This window comes from Cololabis saira, chromosome 5 (assembly GCF_033807715.1).
Source record: "Cololabis saira isolate AMF1-May2022 chromosome 5, fColSai1.1, whole genome shotgun sequence".
Classification (NCBI taxonomy): Eukaryota; Metazoa; Chordata; class Actinopteri; order Beloniformes; family Belonidae; genus Cololabis; species Cololabis saira.
Window position 1 is genome coordinate 39879539 of NC_084591.1, and position 12696 is coordinate 39892234.

The 12696-nt window shown below is 38.5% G+C and overlaps 1 protein-coding gene across 1 annotated transcript; it reads left to right on the top strand.

The window, feature by feature from the left end:
• The first annotated feature begins 1875 nt into the window (after window positions 1–1875).
• Window positions 1876–12287, top strand: chkb (choline kinase beta). Its single transcript, XM_061722030.1, has 11 exons — window positions 1876–2352; window positions 4053–4161; window positions 4314–4427; window positions 5149–5282; window positions 5384–5488; window positions 7143–7201; window positions 8442–8529; window positions 8618–8726; window positions 10105–10205; window positions 10312–10393; window positions 11047–12287. Exons 1-11 carry the CDS (start codon window positions 1886–1888, stop codon window positions 11101–11103), a joined length of 1425 nt encoding a protein of 474 aa, XP_061578014.1. The 5' UTR covers window positions 1876–1885; the 3' UTR covers window positions 11104–12287.
• The last annotated feature ends 409 nt before the right edge of the window (window positions 12288–12696 follow it).

Here is a 12696-nt window from a genome sequence, read left to right on the forward strand (position 1 = left end):
TTTAGATGTAAGAAATTCTTCATAACTAAAACTTTCACCTTCATCATTTTCTCTTCTAATATGATCATATTAGAAAGAAATGCAATGCTTGTATAAACTCTCCTGGCGTGGTACAAAAAATAAATAAAATCACCCCCCCAGAGTTGTCATAGGTGTGAAATGATTGAACAAGGCTCAAAATATGTAATATGTATTTCTGCACTAACGTTGGACAGTTAAACATGGGAGTTAATGGAGATTGACTCATTTTTACAGCCAGCCTCTATTGGTCAGTCGATGATCTGCAACAAAACTTAGTTCTGTATGAGTGGAAGTGAGATAGTTGACCCTTAGTACCGCAAGTACTTACTAGTGCTTGAAGATGTTAAAAATTATACAAGTTTAGTTACAACAACACAAAAATTGACATTTTTAAAATTTACTGTTAGGAATTTCCCTATCTCCTACAGTAAAAAAATACAAAAAGAGAAACCAAATTAACTACAGAACTAATTTCATATTATTATAAATTGGATTGAAGATGATAAAACCAATATTAATAGTTTACAGTTTAAACTAGATGAATATTATCGTAATATAAAGTATAGGATCTTGAGCTAGGTGACTGGACTTTTTGTCCCAGTCAATTCAATTCAATTCAATTTTATTTATATAGCGTCTAATACAACAGATGTTGTCTCTAGACGCTTTCCAGAGATCCAGAACATGAACATAAACATAAACATAAACCCCCGAGCAATTATTACATAAACAATGGCAGGTAAAAACTCCCCTAGTGGGAGAAAAGCCTTAAGCCAAACAGTGGCAAGGAAAAATTCCCCTTTAGGAGGGAAGACACCTTGAGCAGGACCAGGCTCATAAGGGGGGACCCTCCTGCCGAAGGCCAGCCCTGAATACCTTTTCTTTGTTTGTCAGTTTTTAAAGACGTTAGCGAAAACTTTGCATGACCTCCTGACCACGAAATCCATGAACATAGATCCCTTCTCCCCTTGAAATTGTTTTATATTGATATGTATCCGGGAATAAAAGTGTGGAATATCTTATTAATACAATTATTATAATTTTAAAATGTTATATACATAAGTGCAGATATGGCAAATCTAAACCATTATGGTCTCTATTTAAACAGGAACTCCTTCTGTTACAACTGTCTTGGGACAAAGTTGATAAACCTGAAGGAAAAAATCATCACCTCTCAGATAATTTTGTTATGATACGTTATGATGCCCATTTCCTTTTAAATTATTTATTGATTTGTATACTTTTATTTTATTTTAGATTTGAATTAGATTTAGATTTATTATAATTAATTGTTGTTGTTGTTGTTGTTATTATTATTATTATTATTATTATTATTAATAATAATAATAATAATAATAATAAAAGGTCTGAGTAGTCCTTGCATCTGCATAATTTTAGTACTCTTTTCAAATGTCTAAAACTGATATGAAACCCATGCCTTTCAGGAAGCACAGTTTGAATGTGTTGCAGACCGATCTTAAAATAAAACTCAGCAAACCTCTCCAAAGGGAATGGGTTCCCCATATATCAATTTCCCCCAAGGGCTTCCGTAGTAGCCTGGGTTAAAAACACTACTCGCAAAAAAAAGAAAGAAAAAGATTTATTGTAGTTTTTCGCCTCCACTGGCCAGTGTGGTCATAAACACTACATTTCCCAGAAGCCTTCAGCAACCAGAAAGATGACGTGATCATAGACCACCAACCTCCGACCAATGAGGAAGATGTTCGAGACAAAACTTGAATCCTGATTGGACGCTGAATTCTCCTCGGCTCCGCCCAGCTTACAGGCTCCGCCCCGAGTTGCATGCGCGAGCATATGAAACTAATTTAAATATTTTATAGTTGATCCTGTCAACCACCAGTCCATGCGGCTCGGATTAAGCAGCCATGCCTGGTTCTTCCGGTTAAGCTGCTTTACGAGCCAACTCGGCGTGTCATCGAGCCCATCATCCTGCCACTTCTGCTCACCGACATTTTCCCCCGGAGTCCCGTTGCTCTCCTCCCGGATCCCCGCCATGCAGCCCGCTAGAGCCGCAGCCTGCGGCGGCTGCCAGGGCGAGATCTGCGGGGACAGGACCGCCCGCCCCGGGAACAACATCCCCGCCGTGGCGGAGCGGGCGCTCTTGAGCGTGAACGAGAGGAGGACCCGGACCCCGAGCCCGCTCCTGGAGGCCAGCAACGATGACGACTCGGAGGCAGAGTCTTTCCGGGATGGGAGAAGCGAGGAGGTGGACCGGGACACCCGGGGCCGGGCCTTCGCCTGGTGCCGGGACTTTCTGTCCGGGTCGTGGAGGACTCTCCCCGAGGCGCACTTCCACATCAGCATCGTGAGGTGAGCGGGGGCTATGAACAGTGGCGTCAATTCAGTGGAAGCTAAGGTATGGCAAGGTTTTGAGTCACAGAACTAAACTAGAATATCAATCAACACGTCCAGCGAATACTCATCACAGAAGTCTATGTAGTTTATCTGTGTGGTCAAGAAAAATGGAACTTTTTCAAATGCAGTCTCGCTCACTGCAAAAACTCAAAATCTTACCAGGAATATTTGTCTTATTTCTAGTTAAAATGTCTAATTTTTAGCCAAAAAATCTCATTACACTTAAAACAAGAGTCATTACCAGAAAAATAACTTATTTGACCATTTTCACCTGTTTCAAGTAAATTTTCACTTGAAATAAGTAGAAAAATCTGCCAGTGGGACAAGATTTATCTTCTCATTACAAGCAAAAAAAATCTTGTTCCACTGGCAGATTTTTCTACTTATTTTAAGTGAAAATCTACTTGAAACAGGTGAAAATGGTTGTTTTTGAGTCTTGTCTTAAATGTAATGAGATTTTTTTTTAACTAAAAATTAGACATTTTAACTAGAAATAAGACAAATATTCTTAAGATTTTGAGTTTTTACAGTGTACAATAACTAGTGAAATCGATCATGTTCTGATTTGCATTTGTAGTTATTCTATAGGTATTGAGTAATAGAATAATCAATACAAATAGACAGAGTAATTCCATAAATGTATTTAAAAAACAAACATTTACATTTTCCCTTGAAGCCAAGGTGTGACGGCTGCCATACCTTGCCATACCCAATTGACGCCCCTGGCTATGAAATATAGGATCTCTGCGGATTTTCAATGAAAGGCCACCAAATATTTTGCATGGAAAGATGTGTCCAGTTTTATGTTTGTGTATTGTTTTTATGTAAAGCACTTTGTTGTTTTGAAATTTTTTATGCATGAAAAGTGCTATACTTAAAGTTTGATTTGATTTGAAACCATACCTGTCAAGTTTAGGATTTAAAAATAAGGGACATTTTTCACCGCTGTCCCACCAGCCCAACCGAGGTCCAGTATCTTGCATTTTAAGACAGATTTAGGAGAAATCCAAAATAACTACATTTCAACCACTTACACACTATAATTATGTGCTCATAATCTGATAGGCTGACTTTTCTTGACACTGAAAATGCTATGAATATTCCTATGTATGTAATTCTTCTTCTTCTTCTTATTATTATTATTAATTCATATTATTATTATTATTATTATTATTATATTATTAATTCATATTATTTAGAGGTGTCTTTCAGGTCACCCAAGGTCACCTTACAAGTGATACAAACACACATTTTATAAGTTAAAATAGAAGTTAATACAAAAAAAAATGCATGAATAAAAAATAGTCTAAATAAAAACACAAAGGGGAATTAAAGCACATTTATTTATTTTAAATACTTTCAGTTTATACACACATTGATTGTCTTCAAGTGAAACATTTACATTTTCTTTTAATTTGTCATTTTCACTCATGTGGCTCTCTGGCATTCACTAGTAACTGGTGACACAGACGCATGTTTCTGAACCCGTCCTGCTCCTCTTTGGGAAAGTAAATTCGGTTTCCCATTTTTAGAGATATTTACACAAAGGATTTTTAATGAAACGTCACCACTTATTTTGCATGGAAAGGTGTGTCCAAACCTGTAATTTATACTAGTTATATGTCAGCTGTTTAACTGCTTTTTTTCTTTTTCAGTGGCGGGCTGAGTAATCTACTGTACCTGTGCAGGTTACCTGACCACGTACACTGCGTGGGAGAGGAACCTCGCCAGGTGCTCCTCAGAGTCTATGGGGCCATCTTACAGGTGGGTCTGTCCATCATGGCTCATCAACAAATTATCTTTGAATTTTTGCAATTGCATATAGATCGTTAATGTTCACATTGTTTGCATAGGCGATGATATTGATGTGCGTTTGAAAGGAAACCGTATTTCCACTGTGTATCTCTGTGACGCAGGGCGTGGACTCCCTGGTACTGGAGAGTGTGATGTTTGCCATTTTGGCAGAACGAGCCTTGGGGCCAAAACTTTATGGCATCTTTCCAGAGGGACGCTTGGAGCAGTACCTACCGGTATGACAGTAACTTCCTTCCCCACTACAAAGTTTTGTACTTGAAAGCCAGTCGCTTTAACCATGAAGTTGCCTTCATAGTTTCCTGTTTGGAAGTTGACTCGAGGCATTCCAGCCAATGTCATTCTGTTCCTCTTCCATAAAAACAATTGGTCTGGTTCCTCTTTGATTTCCAGGGGGCAGTACTGAGAAATGCATGAGACACTGCCCCCCAATTGCATTGGACAGGCACACAACCAATCAGAGAAGCAAAGCATGTGACACAGAAGGAAGAGCAGCCAGACTAGTATTAACAACAGACATCTAAAATTACTTGAAGAGCCAATCAAGTGCTTAGTCTGCTTGTGCTGAATCAAAACAATTTAGTTTCCACGGGCCGTCAAGACATGAAAGGGCATCCCATTACCATCAATGAGCTGTTCAAGTTTAACTAGATGCACTAGTTGCAATTCTCTTGGGAGTCTGACCTTCCAATGCTGATGTTGGCTGATTCCAATTGTTAACATTAACTCGTCTGATCAGTTCAGCCTAAACTAGTGGCTACTGGCCTTCATATATTCTTGATAGCGATGAGAATTGGTAGCTTGTTCTACTGACGACAAGCTTTTTTTCAGGAGGAACTAATTTCTCTAGAAGCACATTTGCACAGAATATAATTTATTTGGTATTTAACATTCCAGCAGTTGTGACAAAGTTAAACTCTGTGTCTCTTTAATCCCCAGAACACTCGAATGCGCACAGATCAGCTGTCAGATCCGGCCATCTCTGCTGAGATTGCCACCAAGCTGGCACGCTTCCATGAAATGGTTATGCCCTTCAACAAGGAGCCAAAGTGGCTGTTTGGGACCATTGATAAGTAAAGACAAGTCACCTTATTTTTTTTCTTGCTGCAATGGCTGTTTGTGATGTATTCATAATGACATATGTTTTTTTTTTTTTTTTTCCTGTTATGATTAGATACATGGATCAGGTGATGAAGATTAATTTTGTGCGTGAAGCACATCTGAAGAAGTACAAGAAGCTGATGAAGCTGAACCTGCCCGCTGAGCTGGAGAGTCTCCGGTGAGGAGCGACGCAGGTTTCAAATAACGCTACAAGGAGCATCTATGCATGTCGAATATGTGTGTGGAGCCTTTAAATTGTGGTTTCCATTTTCATTTAAAAGAGCATGAGGCTCCTTTTAAGAAATGAGACTCTCTAGCGCCATCCTTCGCCACGACGGCCGTTGGGGGTACTGCAGCCAACAGTGAAGCCGGCACGGGAGAACGGGGAGAACGCACATGCAGCGTCATGTGACGTCACATCCACAGCCCAGCGCGGGAAATTTGGGCCCGAATTGCAGCACATTTTGCAGCACACAGCCTGTTCAAGGCAAAGGAGAGATACACTAGAGGGCTCATTCTTTTGGGTTTGGAACGCTTCACCTGACATTATTACTAGAAAACTTAAAACGTATACGGATTTCTTTCATAAATCCTGCCTCAATCCGGCCTCAAGCTCCTTTTAAAAACCAAATCAATCTGAAGCCTCCAGTCCAAAGTGTTCCTGATCCACAAAATATCGGTGAGGTTTAATTGTAAAACTGAACTTCATTGCTGTTTTGATAAGTCACCTGTCAGTTTTGTTCTGTTTATTCTCAGTATAATAAGGTATCATTCAGTTCAAATACCTGCAGGTTCAGTTTAATCTGTCATTACGAAAGGTATTTTTCATATACATTTAAAGCAGAGTGAAGGCTTACACAGCTAACTGAAATATAGCTTGATAGCTGTTGTGAGTGAGGGATAAATGGGGTTTTGGCTGTGTAAGAGCCATTTTTACAACTGCGCACATTCCTTTTTAGCTTTCAACAGATTTACTGAGAGTAGTACATAAAAACCGGACCAGCTGTTTTATCTGTGTTTTTTGTGTGTGTGACAGTTGCTTGTGACCGTTGTCCCCAGTGTTGTAATTTGACCTTAGAGCCAACTCACAATCGGACGTGTTTATTTATTGTCCATGTTTATCTGAGTACAAGTGCCATCTTGTAGATATGTGGTAGTCTCTCTGCCCTGGAATCCCCCAGTTATCTGCTGCAGCCACGTGTCCTTAAACCTGTCTGAGCTGGTAGGGTTTTTCTACTTCTTCTTCTTTTTTAAAGGCTTGTTTTTCTTCTTGGCTTTCTCACCATCGTTCATTTTCAGATGCGCTGCACCTTCCATGAACTGGACAGCTGAACATGTCGGCGGGGGGGGGGGTTAACGTAACATTTTGTAACAGCATTCTGATCAGGCTGGAGATTCGAGTCTCTCCTTCAGCGTGGTACAAGCTGAACTGCTGCTTTCACATTCAGGAACGGTCACGCGCTGCAGCGACGGGTCAATTAGGCCTTTGATTGGCTGTTTACAAGCGTCTGACAGATAACGTTATTAAAGGAATTAATAAACCCCATGCTACATTTCCCTGTTAATTAGTTACAGTAATACGTTGTCTCCTTTAAAAACCTCTTAGCAGTTACAAGGACATGTAAGTGTTTGTGTAGGTGTCCGTGGCTCTCCTTCCCTTCACAAGCATCTCTGAAAGAAGCCCAGAGGAACACTGTGATTCTTGTCTGACTCTCGAACCCTGCACTGTTACATATCTCATGTCTGAAAAGGCTGAAATAACATTGATTAACTCTTCTTCTATTTTTCTCTTCTCTTCACCTGCTCTGTCCATCTGGTCGGCTCCACAACAGCGCGCTGCTGGCAGCGACGCCATCGCCAGTGGTGTTTTGCCACAATGATGTCCAAGAAGGTAAAGAGCCGATCTCCTCCCCGTCATATTAGGGGTGGGTATTGGGAAGGACCTCACGATACTTGAGCCACGATACGATACACATTGCGATATCCCGATTATGCGATATCCCGATTATTATATTCTACATAGTTCACCGAAAAATTTAAAAATGCTTTACACATCTTAAAATCCAAGTTGTATATATGTACATCAGATGATAGTGATGGATCTTAAAATCCAAGTTGCACGTTCATCAGATTATAGTGACAATTCATGGGACAAACTGAGTCAAAACAATGTTTTATTATAACTATACAAGCTAAAGTTACAACATATTTGTATATGTTTTTCATATTATTTACATCATATGAAATTAACATTAAATTTAGTATGAGGTTGCTTTAATTATGTGGCAAATGATAATAAACACAAGAAAGATGGAACTAAAACCAAGGACAGGCACAGTGATCAGTCAGTATATATATAAATCCATAAATAAATAAACCTCTGTCCATTATTTTTCATTTTTTAAGGACAGGCAATTGTGTTATATAAAAAAATAAATTATAAAATGAAATAAAACCGGAGCTCAGTGCAGGGCCCTCCCAGGGTTGGTAGAGAGTGGCAATGCCCAGGACTGTCACTTAGGTAGGAGCACTGGGTGATATAATGGGAAAAAAATCGGGGATAAAAAATATTTAAAAAAAATATATATATATATATATATAAAAAAAAAATCCATATTAAAATTTTGAATATCGATATTGAATCAGCTGGAAAAGTATCGCGATATATTGCCATATCGATATTTTTGCCCACCCGTAATCATAGCCCTCCTGATGCTCGCCTGCTGTGACGGATCCCACCTGACTCTGCACTCACATTTCTTAAGAGAGACACATGTTATATAAGTGAAAGGCAGTGTGGTTATTTATGGATACAGCTCGTATTTGTCGGCATCACGCCTCGACCCTCGAAGGCCTGGTGTAGCGTGTGAGCGTACCCATGGCCATGTCTGTGTTTTAGACACCACAGGACTTGATGGGTTGCTGTGGTGACAAGTCAAAGACTCAGTCTAAACATGCTTCATAAAAAAGTTTAAATAACCAAAAAAAAAAGCTTCAGTAAGATGCAGACGTATGAATGAAGCTCCTGTTTACGGTCAATGAAAATCATTCATTTCTGTCTCCTGCAGTAACTGAAGATTGTGACTCAGCAGTTAGTTGTAGTTGTTGGTTTTCTTGTTCTGCTGCTGCAGGAAACATCCTGATGCTGGAAGACCGGGACCACACCTCAACAGAGAAACTCATGCTCATAGACTTTGAGTACAGCAGCTACAACTACAGGCATGATGCAATTTGTCATTAAACATCATTCTTGTTTCGGTGGTCCCTTTCGTAGTGACATTAACGTCGCATTTTCTCCATTTCGTAGGGGTTTTGACTTCGGGAACCATTTCTGTGAGTGGGTGTATGATTACACGTACAACGAGTGGCCGTTCTACAAAGCCACGCCGAGTAACTTTCCTACCAGAGAGCAGCAGGTACCGACACGCACGTTTCATTTAAACTCATCTCATCTATCTTTTATTTCTCTAATGGCTTCAATAGTATTATTATTCTACGATTTATATTTGTAATGCTGCTTGCTGTTTCATCCTATTTATCCATTCTAGTGTTTTAAATTGTATAACAGCACCTGACAGATTACAGACCCAGAAATACAAGTTCTTTAATGACATAATTTGTAAAATATTTAAATATGACCTCAGATGAGCAACGTAGCAGTTATCGGTTTTATTTATCTTATTCACAGGTGCTTTTCAGATGCAAATCCTGGATTTATTTATTTATTAAGGATTCTTTTCTTGTAAGCTGATCCACAAAGCCCAGTTATTGTTCACGCTTTTATTAAAATTGTACAAAATGTTTAGGTTTTATGAGCATTGCATCTGACCTCGGGGTAGACTTGCTGGGACAATCCTCTTGGGAAAATCAAAATACTTTGTTAAATTTATTCGATACTTTTCTACTGAATAATATTTCTCACTGTGGAACAATGGACTTCAGGTGGTTTGAAAGTGGCTGTATGACCTCGTCCAGATTTGTGGGCAGTAACAATCCTCTAAGATCATCGCTGAGGCCTGATGTCTGTCTTCGTTAGAATTGTGCCTGATTAATACAGAGCAGGAACCTGCTCAAACTTCTGTTTTCAGTGAAGTGATCACAGAAACTGGTTCATCTGTAGTTGAACAAATAATCACTTGGTGTTATGTCATGTGGTGTTCATCCGAAGTTGCCTGTTACCTCCACTTTAAACCTGGTGAGGATCAAATTATTTTTTTATATCAGCTTGATGCACAAAACCTGAGAACTGAGAGAAGTTGTTTGATAAACACAGAAAAAAGACAGAGCCAGTTTAATACTTCTTTTAATTGTTTATTTATATAAATCCTAGACAGGTCTTCTGATGAATCTGATGAATACCAAGTCATGAGCTCATCTCCGGATAGATGCGCCTAAATGTTCTGGTGTTTCACCACCATCTAGTGGTGGACGTTGGTAAAGATAAGATAAGATAAACCTTTAATAGTCCCACAGAGGGGAAATTTGCAGTTTACAGCAGCAAAGGGGATAGTGCAAAAACAAGAGGCATCAATAGAAAAAGTAATAACACAGTAATAATAATAACACACTATAAACGGTAAACTGGTATACAATAATAATAATAATAAGAAAGATAAATAATAAGAAATACTGGTATATAAAAAAGATAACTGACGGATATTTACAGAAGCCATTTTAGATATTGAAGGATCCAGTCTGCAACACTTGCAGCAGGATTGAATCAGTCACGTCACCAGAAACCTGTACTTGGATTGCATTTATTAACATGTCAACTCATTTCAATTTTCATTTCAGCTCATTTTTATAAGAAGTTATTTGGCAGAACAAATAAGACACTCTGAAAGCACGGTGGACCAAACACAAGTCGAAGAGAACATGATAATCGAGGCAAACAGGTAACACAGAGTGGAAGTAATTGACAAGGAGTGAATTGTTATCACGACAAGTTATGACGTGATCGCCAGCTGTCTGAACTCATATCAATTTTGCTCTGTATTGTAGATATGCGTTAGCCTCGCACTTCCTGTGGGGGTTGTGGTCCATCATTCAGGCTAAGTTATCCAAGATTGAGTTTGGATACATGGTAAGGAGTTTTTTTGTTTTTTGTTTATTTTAGAGCTTATATAATACATAATACTACATTTAGAACAGTTATTTTCCCAAAAATGTTTTTATTTTTAAATTCATTGTAATTTTACTGAAATGATAGATTTGTTTTTAATGTAAATATGCTCCACACATGAAATGAAGATTGCTAACCACACCACAAGAGTGTAGTGGTGCTTTAAATGTCAGTGTGGCTGACGACAGTTTATTAATTGGGTTCAGAAGGGGTCACAGGTTAATTAGTGACTGTTGTCAGTGTTTCACTGTTGGGGATGAAAGGACAGTGCTAAAAAGTTTGAGCTGAGCATCTGATATGCTGTTGAGGGAGTACGCAGACGACTGTTTAGACCATAATGACGTCACACACTTCCAATAAAATGGCAGAAGCTGATCTTGTATACCTTTTTTTTTTTTTTAAATGAGGCATATTGTCACTGTTAAAGATGTAGACTTAAATCATGAATTGGCACTGCTTCAGAGAGGGTCAACTGATTGCTTGGGTCAAAAAAAACATCAGTTTGCATGAAGTGAACTGAATTCTTTACAAGTCTTGTATTCATGTTCTTTGGAGTATTTCCAGTCTGAGCTCAGTTTACGTCAACCTCCTGTAAACGTTTTTTTTTTTTGCAGGATTATGCCCAGAGCCGTTTCGATTCCTACTTCAAGCAGAAAAAGCTCTTCTCTTGAAATCCAGCCCGTTGATCAGAACACATCTCCAGATCCGCTTCGGCCATTCTTCATTTAATTTAATGTGCGTATGATGGTTTTTTTATCAGGTATTGTTGAGTTGGAGCTAAAAACTCTTGAGTAGGGATTGGCATTGGAGGGCTGCTGGCAATTGTGTTTCAGCCCCTTTATTTTACAACAGTCTTTCTTTTTTTTTTTTTTTTTAAACCTCTGTTCTTCGGACCACTTTGTAATATCGGCCCTCGCCATGTTTTCTGTGCACATCAGAAGTCGATAATCGCCTGTGAGGTTATGTCGCATCATGTCCAATTGCCACATCTACCGGTACTGTAACAGTTATTTTTGGGAGCTAATACATTACTAAAAGTTGAGAGCAGGGTGCTTCTATGTAACTTACATTTGCATTTTTTTGGTCTTTCTACCTCAATTTCACTTTTCACTTCTTTTTTTTTTTTTAATGGTAACTGGCCGTTCATTTAAACAAATTTCATCAGGACCTATTGTAACCAGTGAGGAAATAACTGATATTGCTGCTTTGTCATCACTCCAGATGTTCTCCCGTCACAGGCCGTTTTACTTTCTATGGTTTAGAAGTTGAAGGTAAATATAATGAGGGTTGTTTACTAAAATATCACTGTGCTTAACAAAACAGTGAATGCAACCAGAAGAACACTCGGCAGATCTCGGAGGTTTTCATACTTCAGCTCATCACCACTTTGCGACCTGTTGTGTTTACGTCTTTTTCTTTTTTCACTCATTACGTCATTTTCTGCCGTCATACAAATCTTTTTCTTTTTTTTTTGACTGTTTAAGGCTGAATACAGACATGTAAATCTCCATGTCACAACATCAGACCTTTTCTGTTTTACTGTAACTCATTTGACTGTAAAGAAGAACTTTTCACTGTTTGCAGAAACTTTGATTTTCAATTTTATTTATTTAAACAGTCTCCTCTTATAGCAATGAATGTAATCGCAATGTTTAAGAAATTCTTTATAGCCCGGTTTATTTATAACTTCGTTAGTCTGCTATGGGGAAAAAACAATAGCGACTTAAACTGTTTTTAAAGCTGTGCTAATTTATTGTAATGTCATCCTTTTACCGCTTGTCAGGATCTTCTTGGCCTTTTTCTTTTTTCACTTTTAAAGCCATTAAAAGGTTTGTGCTTGGAGACTGAATCACAACCTGTCTTTGTCTTTCTTCGTTTATTAAAGGTACCACCCCACATAAAGTGCAACTTAATACAAAATGCATATCATATTTACTCTTCTGCAAAATGCAGAATTGGGATTTTAGAGACATTCAATGTGACATCTTTTCCAGGGATGTAGTTTGGTATCCTCAGAATGAAATATTTTGTAGTAGTACTTTGCAAAGTGCAAAAATGAAGTTGAATGGGCAAGACCTCATTCAAGCTGTGCACCAATTTAAATTTTAAGGCGACTGTAAGAAATCACTTGTTTTTTTGTTTTTTTTAACTCACATTTTCCGTTCTGTCCCAATTTTTTCTCAATTTTAGACTGTCTTCTAATATTTCTTGCAAACTGGAGTGTGACAGCAAGTAATTCGAGTCGAGCCCCCGGTGACGTCACG

Coding starts and splice junctions, on each gene's coding strand:
- chkb (XM_061722030.1), top strand. CDS start 1,886: ATGCGGCTCGGATTAAGCAGCCATGCCTGGTTCTTCCGGTTAAGCTGC. Junction 7,202..8,441: donor CCACAATGATGTCCAAGAAG/GTAAAGAGCCGA, acceptor CTGCTGCTGCAG/GAAACATCCTGATGCTGGAA. Junction 8,727..10,104: donor TTCCTACCAGAGAGCAGCAG/GTACCGACACGC, acceptor TTTTCATTTCAG/CTCATTTTTATAAGAAGTTA.